We start from the raw sequence: 19,239 nt of genomic DNA on the forward strand, positions 1-19,239 counted from the left end.
TTGAAAGGGAACTGGGATATATGTAAAAAAAAAGAATACAGCCGACTAGACTTTCTCCTGAGACCAAACATATTTGCTTTGAAAAAATTTGAAGATAAGAAAATAGCACAAGGAAAATGATGTCTAACAATAAAATAAATGATATCTGTGATCATAATTCTCTGTTCATTCTGACCATTCACATTCCTTTTGGGGTAATCAAACATCTACATCCCCTAGATATTAGAGAACAAAGCTCCAGAGATCAACATCTTGATAAGAAGGCTAAAAGATAACTCAAGATTAATAAGTGTCACAGTTGACCACTTCCTGTCCGCCAACAAGCTCGCACACAAACAGAGATTATATTCTGAGTCCTCATGCAGTTCTGAGATATTTCTGAGCCACAGTACGTGGTATGAATTTATACTCAGATATTTCTGCCACAAAATATACTAAAAAGTTAGTCAAGTAGATTGCAGTGCTTAATAGTATTGTGGAAGAAGCCAAAAGCTTTAAGGTCTTTCAAAAGGCCCTAATTAAAAATAAATCAAGTACGAATAAATGCAATTCACAAATCATTCAAAAGAAAAGGGATTGAGATAATAGGAGAGCAAATCAACCACTGCTAACTTAACTTAAATAACAGATATACATTTCTATCCCTAGCCACAGCTAAATCTCATTGACACAGCAAAATCTGTCTGTGGAGTAGTATTGCCATTTCATAAACTTCCCTCTGTGCATCAAAGATTCTCTATCTATAACAGTACTCAGAAGAAAGAGCTAGAGGCATATGAGGAAAACGACAGAGGTAACATTAAATAGTAGCCTACCCATGGCTTTCACACTTTAAGTTCTAGATGCAAGTATTACTTTCATCACAAAAGGTGCAATCATATAACAAGTTCTTTATCTAGACTATCGCTTTTGGCATCTCAAAAAATTGAGAACAAAGTAGCAAGCTTTTATAAGCAAAGCAGCAGTCCAGATAATGATTTGTTACATATAATCCCTGGTAGTGGATCTTTTAATTGGAAAATTTTCTGCAGTCTCCACATGATTCAATATAATACACTATTATGCTGCATAAAATTGGAGGGAGGTTCCTTCAAAATTAGTTGTTTCTCATAAGTTTAAACTCTCCGAGATTTTAATTTGGCAACAGCACTTCCTGGACACTGCCTATCATTTGCTACAGTTCAACGACAAACTCAAGAGCTGTCATGATAGCAACCAAAGATCCTTTATAATTGTCAATTTGACAGCAATTATGGCAGTCAAGGAACTAACAGGAACTCAAGAACTCCAGAACGACAACTGCCATATGATGATCTGTATAGCTGCCTAACTTATCTGCTAAAGCAACACCAAGTATCAAATTGCTACAGATCAAGCAAGATCTGCAAGGTCAATTTATCCTGCAAAGCTCATTTATTGCCCTGATGTTAAATAACAGTCTAAACAAACAGTTATGCCAATCAACGTGTATAACTCGCTTGTCATACAATTCAATCGTCAGATTTTATAGTGATTGTTAATATTGTCATGTTTCTTTGGCGATCATCATCCTTACATGGTCACATATGACAAAAGGCATTATAGCAGCCCGGTGGGATTGCATTCCTATCAAGTCAACATAAGAAATAAAACCTGATATGAAAATGGAAAATGATATTTGTCTCTCAAAATTCTAGAACCAGAAGTGAAATATTCTGAGAATTTCTTGTGTATGCATCAGATGGAAACAGAACTAATATTCTGATAGAGCTTCCAAAATATATGAATGCCAAACTTATATGAGTCTAAACCATTGATCTTACTCTCACTGTTTTCAAATTCTTCAATTCATTTGAATGCTTCCGATCTACAAATCGAATGAATACACTGGATAATCCATTCTCATTGTGTATATCGTAACCATCTTGAACTGTATATATATTTAATGTAAATCACTAAAATTCTTTAACTTCTTCCAATAGATTTAGGCCTCAATCCTCTCAGAAAAGAATATCTCCACTTATGTCTTTACAAAACCAATAAAGGAGCATCTAAAAAAGGATGTTCAGCACTTACAAGAAAGCAATTAGAGAATAGGCATTACAAAGATTATGGCTAGACTTCCAAAGTCCCGAACTCCCAATTCCAAAATGCATACAACTGATCTAGTTTTGATGTTGTCCATGGCGGTGTCGATATTCTATAATGAAAAATTGACTCCTATGATTGATTGAGTTCAATGGAAAATTGGTTGTTAAGCTTTTCGAATTTTGTATACTACAATTTGCAGTTTCAAACTCTGATCAAATTGCTGTAGCAGTCCGCATCCAGTGCATATATGAATCATTTCCGGAGCAAACCATCCACTAATTAAAGACAATGAACACCTTTACCATAGTTGATCATCCTACAGTCATCCTTCTCTCACGTAGAAGAACGCTCACCAAGAGATGCATAGCTGAATAAAAGAATCTTTCTCAAAAAGAGATTTTGGCTTCTAAGATATATCAAAAGCTACTGCCTACTACATTTAAATGCAGCAACTTGCAAGTCAATGCATTATTATATGGCAAGAAGACGTCAACTATGAACAACATTTCGTCAAAACGCTTCCCTGTATGTCGACCCAAAAATAAGACAAATCAAGATAGCAGAGACCAAAAAAATCTTTAATCCTTTCTTCTTCTTTTTCCCCTTTGTCCTCAAGAAAATATAAAACTCGTCCGACTTGAAGTACACACAAATTACACTGAAATACTCCAAGAAACAACCTTTACTTGATCATATAATATCTTTTTCATCCACATTCGAAAAGTTAACAACAAATCACCAATTTCTCCGAAATTAGGAAGCAAAATCGAAGAGGATAAAAATTTTCCTAGGAAATTACAAGACGGGAATAAGAATTTCTCTTCGCTTACTGACTAGGGTTCATTTATACTCGGGATAAGTCGCCATTGATGTATGCTATGGATTGATACTGGAGCCGCAACGGTGCGTTTGTAGTCCAACGGTTAGGATAATTGCCTTCCAAGCAATAGACCCGGGTTCGACTCCCGGCAAACGCATCTACCTACTTAATAACATTTTTTGTCATCATATATGCTAAGGCTGGGCCGCTTACTTTCAGCTTCTGAAAAGGCCCAGCCCATTTCGGCCTTCTATTGGTTGCCCTCAGGAAAAAGAAAGAAGAGGCTAATCCAACTCTATTGTTAATTAAAAAATTAAAATTAAGATTAAAATTAAATGCATGTACTAAGGCTGGGCCGCCTGCAGTCGGCCGCACGTGTTTGATGTGTGCGCCGATCCTGGCCAAGTGGGCCCCAACGTTAGTTGATAAGTTGATCTTCTCCTAGCTGTTTGATTTCTATGACACGTCACCAAGACATGGCTGGATAACTTCTCCTATATTATTATAATAATATAACGACCTCGTTTCAAAGCACCGATAACTTCAATACCCAAAGAGATGAATATAAAAAATATATAAACTAGTGTAACGTATAACGAGTCTACTACTAAAGTTTCATATAAGAATTATTCTTACGCACGAGAGTACCATGTGAATGAGACTTGGCCTGGCCTCCGAGCAACTCGGGGGGGGGGGGGGGGGGGGGGCAACACTTGGCTGCAAATGGACCCAATCTCAGTATAAGCATTTTATTATATTCTATCTTAAGATAAGATTCCCAGTGAAGGCTAAGTCCCCTCATGGCCATTGCTCATTGCTCATTGCTCATCACTCATAAAAGTAGTGGAAATCCAAGGCCGAAATAGTTGACATAGTCAATATTAGGTAGCCCTGTCAACAATTCATACGTCCTTGTATTTTTCCTGAAGTCTTCCAAAATAGACCAAGTAAAATAATACGTAAGAGAGTGGGTATTTAATAAATTTTAATCAGAGTACTATGTGTATATAATTTTGTTTTCTTATAATATTAATTCAGTTATCCAAGTTTCATAATTATAAACACAAAATACTTTGGTCTCAAAGGTCATTTCGTCTCCCTGTATTGACCGCCTACATAATAAAAATGGAAGACTATTCCTGATTAGTGTAAAATTCACCTAATATTTCTTCATCCAACTCAAACTATTGGTGACCGAACTTTATATAATTTATTATAGGATGTTCATTTTTTCGATACTCAAATTAGAGAATTTATATGACTTAGCTCGAGGGTCACAAATGTCATAATTAACTTTACTCAGTTGTGATCAAGACCAACTTTTAGTAAGATGCTCTCCAGAAAATTCAAGTTTAGGCTCTCTATCAACTGGGATGGTATAATTTTCTTTGGCTTTTAAAAAGAGTTAAAAAGTATAAATACTTTTTATACATAAGAGTGCAAGTGAGAGCAAGTTCATTAGGATGTTGGTCGCGAGGAAAAACTCCAATTGTCTCAAAGTTTGTTTGAACAACATTTACATGTTCGAATATCATTGATTAGGCACGCTATCCAGATACTAGAAAATTCCTTCGAACGCTCTATCAAAAGTCTCAGAGTAAACATCACGATATAACCCTATTTTCTCAACAGTATTATGAGAATATATATATATATATATATACTTTGATGTTTGATATTAGAAAATAAATTAAAAAGTGTCTTTCTTACCTATCAAAACAACTCTATTTTTTTATTTGAACTATTATTCTTTAAAGAAAAAAAGGAGTCATCTAATTAAAGCAATCATTTTATTAAATTCGACTTGGTGTAGGTATCAAACAAACCCTAAACGGAGAATAAGTAGATCAAGATGTAGGTGGTGATAATGAAAAATACCAATAATTTTTTTTTTCTCATCGAGTGATCCCAATAATTGAGGTGGGGTCAAAGTTACAGTAGGCGAATTAATAAGAAAGGACTGTAGAAAGCCAGCAGCAGCCTTCCAAGAAGGAGAGGAGACAAAGCCGCAAGCAATGGCTCATATTTGGAATCAAACTCCACGAAATTCCAGAATGCGACTTAACGCGAGATCCTTTTTCTGAACCAAACACAGTCATTGCTCCGCGTTTTTTCTAGTCATCTGAAGAGCCCAAAATCCGACCCTTTCTTCGAATCTTTTGCTCCTTGCGCTTGCAATTTTCAGCTAATTTTTTTTTTTTTTTTTACTTCCGGGTTTCCTTTGATTGTTCGCACCGCCCCTCGAAAGATTGCAGTTGGGTTCTTTCTTGAAGAGAACAAGAGGGGAAAGAGGAGTTCTTGGGCGTTTAAAGAAAAAAAAAAATGGAGAGGTGGAAGCTTAGGATGGTCTACTTCTTCTTGTGCTTGTGTCTTGTGCATGTAAACTTTGAGCTTTGCGCTTCTCTCAATGATGAAGGTAGGACTTTTAACGGTGAAATGGCTTCTCGGATGGGTTTCTTGGTATGGGTTCTTATCCAATCTTGTTTATTTTCTTTTTCCTGGATGTTTGCAATATAGGGAGAGCCCTTCTGAGATTTAAAAAGGGTATCGAAATCGACCCAAATGGCGCTCTTTGGAATTGGGTGGAAGAGTCTCTTTGCCCATGCTCGTGGTTTGGAGTTGAATGCTCAGATGATGGAAGAGTTGTGGCTCTGTAAGATCAACCAACTTTTCCTGAAGCATTAGCCTTCTTCTTCTTCAGTAGTCTTTTCTTTTTTGCCTAAATAACTGTGATTATTATTTTGACTTCAGTTGAGATAAGGACCGTATTTTCTCGCAAGAACTACAAATCTTGTTGATCTTAATTCATAAGTCTTAGATTTGTTTGCTTTACAGCAGTGCGTAATGGATGGCAATAACCATCTATCCATTGCCTATCAAATTGCAAATTTTCTATGAACGCAGGCTCTTAATTCCTAGCTAGGTTTTCTGCACTGCCCCCCCCCCCTAATTCAATGAGATAATGGACATATTTTCCTAAGTTGAGGAAGTGGATAGAATACTTTCAGCTTCTGTGTTCTAAAGATGCCAATTTTCAGATCCAAACACAAGTGGGCAAAATTACCAAAATGAAGATTTACATAGAAAGAGAGAAAAGAAGAAAGAAAAATGCGTGGCCTAAAATGGAAAGAAATAGGGACTGCAATAGTTTGATATTTCAACAATAGACCACGGCTAAAGAAGTAACGAACAGAAAAAGGGCCTTGTAATAGCTTGAATTTGCTCTCCATGTCCACTTCACTTGAATAAATAAGGTCGCATCTGTTGAAAACTAAATCTGCATTTCTCCAAGATCCAACTGCTCCTTTGAACAGAGGTAACCCATGTTATGAGGGAGAAGATTGCAACGCTTAAGTGTTTAACTAGATCTAGATTTTAAGATCAAGCTAAGAATCATTGTTGTGCATTTTTATTGCCATGCTTTGTTGAAGGTGCATATTGCTATGGGTCATCCAAAATGATGCATCTGAAGAAAGCGCCTAACTAGCGTGGCTTCCTCATTTCCTACTGTTCTAATTTGACAGAAAAATTATGTTTTCTTTTTTCTAGCTTCAGTTTCTAAATTGGAACATTATTCTGTTAGGAATTTGAAAGATCTTGGTCTCAAGGGTATACTGGCACCTGTTCTTGGCAGGCTTATCCACATGAGGACTCTGTAAGCACATCTAAACTTTTTCCTCAATAATAAGGTTGTGCATTTCATATTTTTATGTTCCACAGATCTATTTTGTATTTTTCCAAGTTAATTAATTGTCATTAGTACACTTCTCTGAGTGATTTTAACTATATCTTGGCTTTCAAATGGAAAATGCGGAAGTATGCTGATTTTATGATCCATCTGGAACTTTTGCTTATTTTATTCGTACAGGCTTCTTATTTTGCCTATAAAAGTATAACTATGTGATCCTTTTTATATACATAAGAACATTAATAGTGATCTCACCAACAACTAGCAAGAAAACAATGAAGCTTATAATGGACATTGGAATTTCTCTTTCTGCTCATTCCATGCCATTGCTGCTTAAGGGACTTTCCTTCTTAGGCTCTCGTCAAATTATCTTGGCTTAGTTGAACCTTCTTTTAGGGCTAGAAGGAGGAGGGTAAAATTGATACTGGATTATATAGGCCTATAGGGTAATTGAGTTGTAGAAGGAATAGATTGGAAGAAGGGAGTTCTGAAAGCCTGAGATTGGGACCGCACAGCTGGTGTCAGAAGGATCATGTGGAGATATGAAGGTTGGAAATGAGGTCCTTGTTCCATAGCAAGAGAAGAATCTTTGCCTGACAAGATGGAAAGTGTGAAATGGTCATAGCATCAGATGTAGGTAAAAGCTTTATGATGATAATATTGAATGATACAGTCTAGCATTAGGTGGCTCCATCAGATTGTGCACCTATGTGGATTGATAGCCAGGGAGATTTTATTGGAGGATGATGTTTCCATCAAGCATCTGAATTTTTTATTTTACTGCTTAATTTATATGGTACCTCTGCTAGTATATCATATAAACCTAACATGTTTGATTCCTAACATATGCTCTAGCATCTAAGAATGATGTTTTCTATACTTCCGGTGCTCTTCTTAATTTTTTCTCCTATCGTGCAGCAATTTGAACAATAATTCCCTTTACGGTATCATTCCTAGAGATATTGGAGACTTGAAGAAACTGGAGGTTTTGGACTTGGGAAATAACAAATTTAGCGGACCACTTCCATCTGAACTTGGAAGCATTTTTTCCCTAGAAGTCCTGTGAGTAGAAGCCTCTTCAGTACGCTAATTACTAGATCCATGATTGCAACTAGAACATAATGCTCTATATCATGATAAATATTACAGGTCACTTAGAGGCAACATATTTTCTGATGACATACCACCAGAACTCTATGAGCTCATTAGACTCTCTGAGATTAAAGCTGATGAAAATCTTGTGTTGCCAACCAGGGGATCAGTTACAAGGTTAGGCTCTTCATTTATGTTTTAATCAGATTCCTAACTTAGTTTAGACATCTGAAAATTGTACTTATGATAACTAAAGCTGATTCCCTGGAAATGCCTTTATCTGTATAGGAAAGTTGGGAATGCCACTATAAGGAGACTTCTGCAGATCCATCACGGAACACCAGATCATAGACACGCAAAAGAGACACCACCCTCAACACCTCCAGCCCCATCTCCCTCATTAGTTACTGTTGAATCCCCTCCTTCACAACTTCCATCCACCGACCATGAAAAGAAGCATGTAACTTCCTGGATAATTTATGGGTCAGTTGGAGGAGTGCTTTTTTCCCTGGTTGCCCTATCAGCCGTGTACTTGCTCTGTATCCGAGCCAACAAGATTGGTAAGGTCTTGCCCTGGGCTACAGGTTTGAGCGGGCAACTGCAGAAAGCGCTTGTGACAGGTCAGTTCCTGCTCTCATGGATTTCCAATGTTCTTGTCATTTTATTTCTCACTCTTGACTATGTGTCTCCCACTGCAGGTGTACCTTCATTAGCACGCGTAGAACTTCAATCAGCTTGTGAAGATTTCAGCAATGTTATTGGTTCTCTATCGGATGTTACATTGTACAAAGGAACACTCTCAAGTGGAGTTGAAATAGCAGTGGCATCTACTTTGTTGACATCTGGGGTGCAGTGGTCAGATCAATCTGAGGATCAGTTTAGGAAGAAGGTAATCATTTAACCTCCCATCTATTTCTTCAAATATTTATTTTACTTGATTTTTTTCTAAGCTCAACTTGTTCTTGGTCCAGATCTCTGTATTGTCCAAAGTAAACCATAAAAACTTTATGAACCTTCTGGGTTACTGTGAAGACGAAGAGCCATTCACCAGGATGATGGTGTTCGAATATGCTCCAAATGGAACACTTTTTGAGCATTTGCACAGTGAGTATCTGTTATCCATCTTAACACTATCAAAAGATTCCTAAATTTGTTAGTGCTGACTTCTGACAAAGTTGTGTTATCTTCAGTTAAAGAAGCAGAACAATTGGATTGGGCTGCCCGTCTTCGTATAGTCATGGGAACAATCTACTGTCTAGAGCACATGCACCAGCTCGACCCTCCTGTGATCCTCAGAAATCTAAACTCATCATCCATCTACCTGACTGAAGATTATGCTGCAAAGATTTCAGATATCGGATTCTGGAATGAGGAGAAAGAAGCTGGAGCTGGAGTGGATCCTGAGAGCTCAGACCAGGAGAGCATTGTGTACAAGTTTGGGATCCTGCTGCTTGAGATAATCTCTGGAAGACTTCCATTTGAGGAGGATGATGGCCTGCTTGTGCTCTGGGCTTCGAGTTATCTCACTGGAAAGAGGCCACTTAACGATATGGTTGACCCGACACTCTCGGTCCCCGAGGATGATATCTCTGCACTGTGTGAGGTGATAAGGTCCTGTATAAATCCACAGATGACAGAGAGACCAACAGTGGCAGAGGTTGCCAGCCGGATGAGACTCATTACATCAATAGCACCAGATGGAGCAACTCCAAGATTATCTCCATTGTGGTGGGCTGAGCTTGAAATTATGTCAGCTGAGGCTACTTAGTAACAAAATAGGCGAAGCTTGATTGGCAAATGATTGATTGCCCCTTTCTTTCCCCTCCTATTGTTTTTTGTTATCTGTTTGATACCTTTGCACCTACTCTTTGCCACTATGTTCATAGTAACTTAAGAAGGAAAAGTGTACAGTCTGCATAGAGCTTTGGATACAGTATACACGAAGCCTAGCACTTTCTTGGGGCTTTTCAGTTTTTAAGTCCTCTTTTATTTATTTTTCTTTTTTTTTTCCGATACTAAAAGCTTGCACGGCAGCGGCCACCATCCTGAATATAATGATGTTCAGATCTTTGCAGAGCTCTTACATACAACATTTCCCGTTTCTCATATGGAATAATTGGTGGTACAGAGCGAAGGCATTTTTTGAACAAGAACATTCATTTCCATTTGATTGATGGAAAGTAGACCTGATTCCTTCTGTTTCATATTTTAGTCTTCTGTATTACGCAATAGTAAAATCATCAGTATGCACTCATTTGTTGTGTGATCACCACTCCTTTTCGGATAAGAATAGTACCAGCAATGATCAGTTCAGACATATTACCAATATCAGACGCCCATCTTTATGCTCTAGTTTATGATTCAGTTATCGGGATAAATGCTATACCATGGCATCATTCTTCCCTGCACCGTGATGTCCTTCCATATAAAAAAAGGTCCTCACCAATTTCATAGGTAATTAAAAGAAAGGATACAGAGAGGCATGAACTCGAGATGATTTACAACCAACTAGTTGGGTTGCAATCCCCTTACATTCTTTAGTATGTACAACCGGAAAAAGTTAGCACTCAACACATTTTGCTAAGACCAGCAACACCAAGTGACACTACACCACTAGATGTTGAACAGTTGAAGACTTTATCTGCCTCTGACTGCTAGCTAGCTAGCCAATCTACCATTGTGAGATCTCACCATACTGAGTGTACAGTAAAAACTTCAACTAATACCTAAACAACAGACATGTATCAGGGCAGAGAATTCTGTTCACAAAATCAGGAGACCAAAGACAAATGCCTCCAATCATCTGGCTTTTGTTGCAGGATTTAGACACCTTACGGCCTATCTATTTTAAAAGTCCAACGGCTTTCCAAACATATCATTAATATCAGCCATTGCCTCCCTAGTAAAAATAGTTGGCTCAAATAGATCACTTTCTCCTGCATTGTTGCAGAGTGTGCTTGATGAAGGTAGGTCGTTTGAATTTTCTTCTACATCGTCATCAGCCAAAATAGAGAATCCACACGTAGCTAATATTGGATCTGATGATGGATTAGTTTGCTTTCTCTTTGGTTTCTCATCCTTGAAAAAGTTTAATGGCTTTCCAAACATGCTGTTTATGTCATCCATAGCCTCTTTCAGGTTGATAGTTGGATCCACTAAACCATGGTGGCATGCATTCTCCACTTTCGGTTCACCAAAGACGGCAGATCCAACAAATCTTTGAATAACTGTATCCTCTTTCAGTCCAGAACTAGTCATGTTCATATCATCACAACAGTGAAGATTCCAACCATCTGGTTTTGCATAGCAGAAACCATTCAGGTCATGAGAAGGCTGCCTGCATCCTTCTGAATGCCTATCAATTCTTTCGTCATATTTTTCACAATACTCATCTTCCTCATCATCAGCTAGTATTTTAAATTCTCCAACAAATGGTTTTTGTAACATTGTTTTCGTCTGCTTGTTTGATGCATCCCTTCCATGCACGAGGGGCTGCAGTTTGGCAGGATGCTTAACATCATTTTTGTTATTCTTGGGATTTTGTGTGCATAGGTTTGCCCCACCTTCATCAATAAAGATCTCAAACCCATTGGTCTTTTGGTTTATCTTTGGTTGGTTTCGATGTGATCTTCTCCTAACCATTGGTTCTGGCTCTAATGGCTCCTGAAACATGCTATTGATGGCACTCATGGCCTCCTTCATGTTTATAGTTGGGTCCACTAGACCATGATGGCAAGCATCTTCCGCTTCAGACTTGCCAACAAAAGCAGAACCTACAAACTTCACGACAAAAGTGTCATCACTGGCACTACAACTCAAATTTTCACTATCCATATTAGTGCTCCCTTGGGGTTGTAAACCACTTTGTTTGGATCCTAGATCTTCATCAGCATAATGCTTTGGATGACAATTGCTTCCTGATTTTTCCATGGTACCATCTTTTAATTCCATAGAGTTCATGTAGACACCCTCAATAGATCCCGGACGTCCTCCGGTGATATTCATGTTCCTAAACATGTCCTTAGAATGTGCAATATCCAAATTCTCAGTAATACCCTCTCGGAATATCTCACAATCCTTGTGGATCAGATTATTAGTTTTCTTGGAGGCCCCTGTATGAGATATTGTTACTTGCATATTTTCTTGCAAATTTAACTGAAAAAATTATATGATGAAAACACTGATGAAGCTAGGAAAGGCAAACCTTCATCCTCAGTTGCATGGCCACCTTGACTAATACTCTGCGAAGTTGATTTCTTTCCTCTAGACATAGCTTCCTGCAGCTGGAATGCATATATGAGCACCTAATGGAAACAGTATTTGCAGGAGTTAACTAGATGTGATCAGAGAACAGATCAATACTTTAGCTTTCCTTTTCTTGTACAGCTCCATCCGATGAAGAAATTGCTCGTATGCTTTCTGTAACTCACCAACAGGCTCTGCGAGACTATTAAACAATTCAATGTGAATGTCAGCTTTAGTTAACATTTTGATTAGCCATAATAAATATATCACTATGAAGATAAAAGAAGATAACAATGATTGCATTACGATAACATTTTACAAACCTGTCATACTTTCACTTTTCCAGGTCATGTTAAGGTTCAATTCTTGTTGATGGACCGAATGACCAATTGTTAATAAAAGTTGTCGAAAGTAACTTACAGAGAATACCTAATTCACACCAGAATCAAGAACACAAGAAAGCTCTACACTTGATATAAAGCACAAGCTGGTATATCCAAAATTTCTAATTCTACTGCAGTACGAAAAGAAATAGGACTTACTTCTGAACCCCCAAATGGTACATCTTCTCCGCCTTCTCAAATTTCTTCTTCTTCTCATAGTACAAAGCATACGCCAAATAAAAAGACGCCCTTTTTAACCCAATCTGATTCCTCTCCATCTTTCTCAAAATCACCTTCGCATCATCCACATAATCCATCTATAAAGAATAAAGATTAGATCACAGGTGCCCAAAAGATAGAGCAAACGGGATTTGGGTAAATAATACATCACCAGTTCGATCCAAACTCGGAGGAATCGAGAGTCATTTCGATATCTACGGTCGGATTCGAAGGTCTGCGCGCATTTCTGGAGAAACCGAGGGAGATTGGATTTGAGGATTTGGGGAGGTAGGGATTCCTTCATCTTTCGGACTCCACTACAGGAGGAATTATTAGTTGGGCGATTGGATTAGAATAAATAAGGAAGAAGTTAAAAAACAATGATATTTTTGCCTTAGGGTTGGGTTGGCTTACTGGATCCATGGACGAAGAGGGTCTCTGCCGGAGTAGTTCTTGATGTCGGAGATGAGTGAGGAGAGGAGCTCCTTTTGGTAGTCGGCCGCCATTGATGAGAGAGAGAGGGAGAGAGAGAGAGAGTTCAATTTGAAATGGCGCCGCTATTTGGGCCTTGGGTCTACGGAGATGAGTGAGGAGAGGAGCTCTTTTAACTTCAACTATTTTCATTATTAATTCTCTATTCATAAATCTCATGGGCCATGAGCTGGCCCATCTAAGCTATCCGGCCCATTGCCCTGTTTGTTCCTGCTCCCCTCACCCGGTCCAAAAAAAGCCACTTCCTTTCCTCAGATCCTCTAAAGCAAAGAAGCATCAAACCCCTTCTCCTCCCATGGCTTCCCACTCGAGCAACGATCCGAACCCTAACCCTAGCTCACAAGAGCCAAAGCCCTCCGAAGACAACCCCGATGGAGTCGGCGAAGAAGAAGACGAAGAGGAAGAGGAGGAGGAGTACGAAGAAGAAGAGGAGGAGCAACAGTTGGACGGTGCCGCCGAGAGGGAGCGGATGAAATCGGTGTTCCACCGGCTCTCCACTGAGCCGGTGAGGCTTCGAGTCCATGACGTGGTGATCAAGGGCAATTCGAAGACGAAGGACTCTGTTATCGAGGCCGAGGTCCTCGACGCCTTCCGGCGAGCCTCCACGATGCAGGAGCTCCTACAGGCTGCCGGATTCGCGAATGCGCGGCTGAGGAGACTGGAGATGTTCGATTCGGTTAGCATCACCCTTGACGCGGGCCCGGCGGAGCTCCCCGGCACGACTAATGTCGTTATTGAGGTAGTTGAGGCGGCGAATCCCCTCACTGGTAACATCGGCGTGTACTCGAAGCCGGAGGTGAGATCTGCTTCACTCGTTTGTAACAAGTATTCATGGCTAATGATTCTATTTCTAGATCACTGAGTTGATTCTATTTTGACATCATAGTTCCCAAATAAAGTTTGTGGAGTCTAGATCGGAAATTATTTCAAGGGGTTCTGAAGGATATTATGAAGTGATTGCACATAATTAGCTTTTGATATTGGCGCCATTGTTTCTTGAAGTCGCATGAATAAATTGGAAGATAGTCCAGGTCAAAATATTCCGGTCTGAAGCTGATTTTTTTTTAATCTTCTGATCAGCTATTGATTGATCGTTGGACTCCAATTTGGTGTTTTGGTCATGAATTGCCATGTCCATTTTGATAACTCACTAACTACTCAAAAAATTTATACTGTTAATTAACGATGATCTTTATATTCTATATGCTAACATTCCCCCTCGCGTCTCAGGTTGAGACATTTTTTGATAGGCCCAAGAAGTAGACTTGAATTAATTACGGTGAGGTTTTATATTTTAACCAACATATGTTAACCCCTGCTTTGATACATGTTAACTTACTAGCTACATTTAAAAATTTAAACTGTTAGATAATGATGGTCTTTATATTTTATATTCTAATTTTTTCTTTTTTTATGGCCTTATTATTATTTACTAAGTTGTTGGTTTGTTAGGTAGTTCAACAAGTCTTTACATAGTTGGTTTTCCTTAGGTTAGTTCGGTTTCCCATAGAAGGCTAACATGGATAAATTGTGCTATTGAGGATTCTTTTTCTAGCTGTCTGCAATATACACCCAAAATATCTAGGGTTTCAATGAACAGCTCTCTCGATGGATCTGCAGACACTCATTAGTTTATATAGGCCCAATCACCATGGAATCTGAACATTTCCTTTTCTCCAGTTTGATTTAAGTAAGAAGCCCAGTTCAAGCTCTTTCTGCAGATTATTCAATGCGCCTGACTAGATGGTTCTCTTAGGTGGTCTTGAATATGCTACAAATTTGGTTATTCAGGAAAAGAGGGAATACATAAATCATAATTCTTAACATAGTACCAGTGTTTTATCAAACTTACAGAAATATTAACAGATGGGCAAAAAGCAACATGCTTGATTCCAAATGAAGCTTTTTTTCTGTGAAATCTGGAATAACTACTACAACATTAGAACATGCTGGATGTATTATCAACATGATAGTCCTCACTGAAGCTTTGGTATTCTCTTATGGATCATGTCTTGCATGATTGCTTATATAGCGTCCCATACTTTTACGTGTTAACACGAACTTAATGTCCTGAAAAAGTCAACACAGATTAGCTGGTGATGCTAGTTATTCTGATTATATCGAGATTGTTTTTGGTGTGTTGCTTAAAGATTTTTCATCCTTTGCAGTCTCGAGCTTGGACACTAGAAGGATCACTCAAGTTGAAAAACTTATTGGGCTATGCTGACATCTGGGATGCTTCTGGAGCTTATGGGTGGGATCAAGCATCAGAGATAAGCGCTGGCATATCCCTGCCAAGATTCAAAGCAATACCAACTCCTTTAATGGCTCGAGTGTCATTGCTTTCTCAGGACTGGTTGAAGTTCTCATCCTATAAAGAAAGTCTGATGGGCCTTTCTTTTGGTTTGCTTTCGACCACGCACCATGACTTAATATATAATCTTACGTGGCGCACCTTAACTGATCCATCTCGCATGTCATCCAAGTCTATAAGGAGGCAGTTAGGACACAACCTTCTGTCATCAATAAAATATACATATAAAATTGATCGGAGGGATTCACATCTTAGACCAACTCGTGGATATGCTTTTCTATCTTCTTCTCATGTTGGTGGTCTAGGACCAGACAGCAGGAGCTTGCGATTTTTTCGGCAGGTATATTTTCTGTCTTTCTTGGTCTTTTATTATGGCAGATTCTCAATTAACTTAATTTGCTTAGTTATACATTCTCCATTGTTCTATCAGCATAGTTAAACACTAAATTGTAAATTTTCATCATATCTATTGTATTGAGAGTTAGAGAGCAGTTTTCTTATTCTAAGCTTAGCTTTTTCTGGAATATATCTTCTGTATCAAAATTTTGTCTCATACTACCTACTTCTCTTTAAAGGGTATTTTGTATGTACCTCTGCTAATTCACTTAGAGGTTCTTGATTTATGGATCCTCATGCATATTGTTTCTGGTTGTTGCTGAAGCTGAAGTTTTCTTTGTCCCTTCTGCCTTTTGGTTTGAAAGAGGGCAAGCCAATGCCCTTAGAGTAGAGTCTTTGAAGGCTATTCCTCTGTACAGTCATGATAGCAGTGATTGTATTTCTGTTACATGATTGTTAATCTGATTTGTTGTTTCCTTGTTCAAGAAGCAGTTTCTTGCTTTAAAGTGAGAGTTGGAAATTAGGTCCTTAAGATTGATTGGTTTGCAGCTTCTGGTTATGTTACTTTGGTAGATAATGTTATCTATTATCAATTTTTCTCCATCCTGTTACATTATTTTCCATTTACCTGCCTTCAGGGGGAGCTTTCTACAAAATCTTTGGACCTTGAAACTCACTATCTCTTTCTAATGGAGGTTCCCTTTCTCTATGATAGGTGTTAGTTTCAACTCCAGATGGAGAAACTAGTAGTAGCTCAGCAAAATCTTTATCAATCTTGAGTTACAACAATTTTAGATGAATAAAATGTGGCTTTAACTTCTCAGAGACGAGATGGACAGTGATATGGATAGGAACAATGCGAGCAGATTCCTCAATGCTAATAATAGACTATTTGGATATGTGATGAAGGGTTATTTTAGTTCCAGAAAAGATAGGTATTGCAAATGGACTATATTTAACAATATATCTAAATTTATTTTCATGATAAGTGTCATCAGACAAGTAGAGGTGTCCAATTAAAGAGAAATAAAGGGCTTATTGTAGAATATTATTTGATGGATTGGAATAAAAAAAGAACAGATTGAGACCACACTGCAGCTGAGAAATTCTGTTAGTTTACTACTTAAAGTTTTAACTTGAATTATTTTATGCTGTTTTTATAGAACTGTTAGTATCTGCTTCTTTTTTTTCTTGATTGATGGAAAGTTATTTGCTGATATTGGTAGCCCTGGTGTTCTTTACCTGATATTTTTCCAATTTCCTGATGTTGAATTTCCTCTCATGAATGATTGTAACTTGATAGCTGCTCAAAATTAAACTTAGATGCTGCTTTTCTCAGAGGACTACATTTTTAATATTGTTCACAAAAACTTTGTAACAGGAGTTTGATCTTCGAGGTGCTTTGCCTTTGGGATTCTTTAATGCTGCTCTTAATGTTGGAGTAGCAGCAGGCGTCATTATGCCATGGGGGGCAGGATTCAAGGACTTAGTCTCACCACTGCCTGAGAGATTCTACTTGGGTGGTCAGTCTTCTCCGGTTTGCAACTTGAGTGGGCCGTCCACATTGTTGGGTTTCAAAACAAGAGGATTGGGCCCTACAGACTCACGAAGGTTTATTCCCAGTAGACCAGGTAAAGATGAAGCACCTGCTTCTCCAGGAAGAGATGTCCTGGGAGGCGATGCAGCAGTCACAGCCTTTGCCGATCTGTCATTTGATCTACCTCTAAAGTTATTCAGAGAGTCTGGTATACATGGCCATGCATTTGTTTGTGCTGGGAATCTTGCTAAGTTGACGGAGAATGAGCTTAAGAATTTTTCCTTCCAAAAATTTCTTTACTCATTTAGAAGTTCTGCCGGGTTTGGCATAATCTTGCCGACCAAATTGTTCCGCCTAGAGGTTTGTTATGAATTTATAATGTCTTTTATCTTTTAGAATTTCCCTAGAAGACATAGCATGGGTTTTCTCCTGCTAACATGATTGTTTTCTTTTCTTCCAGATAAACTACTGCTACATACTGAAGCAGTTTGAGCATGACCATGGGAAGACGGGAATACAGTTCAACTTCTCCTCACCCTAGTAGGAATGTTTCGATGAAGATTTTCTTATCTTATCCGCAGCCTGCGAGGCAAGTGGCCATCAGAATATGTAATCACAATTGTTTTGTTTACTGAGTCAATTGCGAAACAGCAGGAAACTTCTTGAGCCAAAAACTTTTCTATTTACGATTTTGGTTTGCAGCATGAAAGACAGAGAAGCCAATCAACCGTGGAGAATATGATTTATTTCCACTCACATGCTTCTGGGTTGTCAAACCTTGTACTTTGATTCGCAAATGGCAATTTATATCTTGCTCTTTGGCATGGCAATAAGGCAACAACCTGGGTACTCTTTAATGCAATCATCTGTTGTCAAGCTGATTCTTTCTTCTTCTTTTTTAAACTCTATTGGCTCTTAATTTTTCTGTTTCCGACTATAACTTCTGGTGATATATTTTGCTTGTTGATCTCATTCCACTGTAATAAACTTATGGGGCAATATTTCCTTTTTAAAATTGGTGATTATTTCACAGAGCTAGAATGCCTTGGATTTCAACCACTTGTCTGGTCCAGTTTGGATTTAGTTTAATAAATGGTCTATGGATCATCTATCTCATGTCAGCAACCATATGACATGCGGCCATATATGCAGATGATGATGTGGGAGAATGTGGCATACAATGCAACCCATGGATGCATGGTGGAGTATAGCAACAGACATCCTTCCTCACTCACGGTATTCGTGTGTGTGACCATGTGTGATGCTCCCATATCATAAAATATTGCATGGTAATATAGAATATACTCATAGAAAAGTATTAATGAGTTGACCTTTCCAGGTTGGGTGTGCAATTGAATCTTTTTTTTCTCACCAAACCCATATTAAAAACTATCACAGGAGCCGTAGTAGCTATATACTTTTCAATTCCAACTCACTCACCTTGGAATATTATTTTCCTCCTTCCCCCCTTGATGTATTTAATTGCAAAGCTCACTTGGTATAAATCTTAGCCGAACGAAGCTACAAAAATCCACTTTCCCATGGTCTTGTCCCAAACCAATTACTTTTCCATAAATCTCTAAAAGCTGCAATTCCATTGATGAGTCCAAATTGAATTCTTTAATAAAGTCTTTTCTGAGAATTTTCTTATTTTATTTTGATTTTTAATTGATGCTTTCAATCAGAAACAAAACGAGCATATCCAAACATGTTTCCGTCTTGGATTCCTTAGTTTTGGATAAATATTAAGAGAAGGGAATAGGTTGTGATGCTAACCACTAATTGACGTATTGACAAAGAGATGAGCTTTGGGCCTTTGGCTGTCTTGTGGAATATAACTATCAGAAGGTAGAAAGGTTTTGTATCATCTTCCAAATATCACATGGTTTTGGTGCTTCAAATCTCCCAAATAAATAAAGTTTAAGAAATAATTTGCATGCATTGGCGACATGATTAATTCGTTCAATTATTTTAGTGTAGTACGTAATGTCCTGCTAAAGTTACTAAGTGGTCTAGCAATCAAAGAAACTTTTCCAATCATTC

The 19,239-nt window shown here is 38.2% G+C and overlaps 3 protein-coding genes and 1 non-coding gene across 5 annotated transcripts; 3 read left to right on the forward strand and 1 right to left on the reverse strand.

Moving 5' to 3' along the window:
• The first annotated feature begins 2,975 nt into the window (after nucleotides 1-2,975).
• On the forward strand, nucleotides 2,976-3,047 carry TRNAG-UCC (transfer RNA glycine (anticodon UCC)). The gene has a single exon. It is a non-coding gene; the product is annotated as a tRNA-Gly (tRNA).
• A 1,809-nt stretch (nucleotides 3,048-4,856) lies between these two features.
• Nucleotides 4,857-9,648, forward strand: LOC140775879 (protein MALE DISCOVERER 2-like). The gene is made up of 9 exons (XM_073119358.1): nucleotides 4,857-5,306; nucleotides 5,408-5,543; nucleotides 6,474-6,545; nucleotides 7,497-7,640; nucleotides 7,728-7,847; nucleotides 7,959-8,290; nucleotides 8,369-8,559; nucleotides 8,642-8,774; nucleotides 8,861-9,648. Exons 1-9 carry the CDS (start codon nucleotides 5,213-5,215, stop codon nucleotides 9,436-9,438), a joined length of 1,800 nt encoding a protein of 599 aa, XP_072975459.1. The 5' UTR covers nucleotides 4,857-5,212; the 3' UTR covers nucleotides 9,439-9,648.
• A 148-nt stretch (nucleotides 9,649-9,796) lies between these two features.
• Nucleotides 9,797-13,077, reverse strand: LOC140775878 (uncharacterized). 2 transcript variants are annotated; one of them, XM_073119357.1, is made up of 6 exons: nucleotides 12,932-13,077; nucleotides 12,690-12,834; nucleotides 12,458-12,615; nucleotides 12,033-12,117; nucleotides 11,875-11,947; nucleotides 9,797-11,782 (listed from the first exon to the last, which is right to left on the reverse strand). In XM_073119357.1, the coding sequence occupies exons 1-6, from the start codon at nucleotides 13,021-13,023 to the stop codon at nucleotides 10,518-10,520; spliced, it is 1,818 nt and encodes a 605-aa protein (XP_072975458.1). In that variant the 5' UTR covers nucleotides 13,024-13,077; the 3' UTR covers nucleotides 9,797-10,517. The 2 variants fall into 2 exon arrangements, with proteins under 2 accessions (XP_072975458.1, XP_072975457.1); XM_073119356.1 differs by having other exon boundaries at nucleotides 11,875-11,953.
• A 186-nt stretch (nucleotides 13,078-13,263) lies between these two features.
• Nucleotides 13,264-18,075, forward strand: LOC140776544 (uncharacterized). Its single transcript, XM_073120281.1, has 4 exons — nucleotides 13,264-13,805; nucleotides 15,178-15,663; nucleotides 17,041-17,556; nucleotides 17,657-18,075. Exons 1-4 carry the CDS (start codon nucleotides 13,305-13,307, stop codon nucleotides 17,735-17,737), a joined length of 1,584 nt encoding a protein of 527 aa, XP_072976382.1. The 5' UTR covers nucleotides 13,264-13,304; the 3' UTR covers nucleotides 17,738-18,075.
• The last annotated feature ends 1,164 nt before the right edge of the window (nucleotides 18,076-19,239 follow it).

The sequence above is a fragment of the Typha angustifolia genome, chromosome 14 (genome assembly GCF_048772165.1).
Source record: "Typha angustifolia cultivar Huaian chromosome 14, ASM4877216v1, whole genome shotgun sequence".
NCBI classification, from domain to species: domain Eukaryota; kingdom Viridiplantae; phylum Streptophyta; class Magnoliopsida; order Poales; family Typhaceae; genus Typha; species Typha angustifolia.

Coding starts and splice junctions, on each gene's coding strand:
- LOC140775879 (XM_073119358.1), top strand. CDS start 5,213: ATGGAGAGGTGGAAGCTTAGGATGGTCTACTTCTTCTTGTGCTTGTGT. Junction 5,307..5,407: donor CGCTTCTCTCAATGATGAAG/GTAGGACTTTTA, acceptor TTTGCAATATAG/GGAGAGCCCTTCTGAGATTT. Junction 6,546..7,496: donor CTTATCCACATGAGGACTCT/GTAAGCACATCT, acceptor CCTATCGTGCAG/CAATTTGAACAATAATTCCC.
- LOC140775878 (XM_073119356.1), bottom strand. CDS start 13,023: ATGGCGGCCGACTACCAAAAGGAGCTCCTCTCCTCACTCATCTCCGAC. Junction 12,616..12,689: donor TCCGAGTTTGGATCGAACTG/GTGATGTATTAT, acceptor TATTCTTTATAG/ATGGATTATGTGGATGATGC. Junction 11,783..11,874: donor CCATGCAACTGAGGATGAAG/GTTTGCCTTTCC, acceptor TATCTCATACAG/GGGCCTCCAAGAAAACTAAT.
- LOC140776544 (XM_073120281.1), top strand. CDS start 13,305: ATGGCTTCCCACTCGAGCAACGATCCGAACCCTAACCCTAGCTCACAA. Junction 13,806..15,177: donor GCGTGTACTCGAAGCCGGAG/GTGAGATCTGCT, acceptor CATCCTTTGCAG/TCTCGAGCTTGGACACTAGA. Junction 15,664..17,040: donor GCTTGCGATTTTTTCGGCAG/GTATATTTTCTG, acceptor ACTTTGTAACAG/GAGTTTGATCTTCGAGGTGC.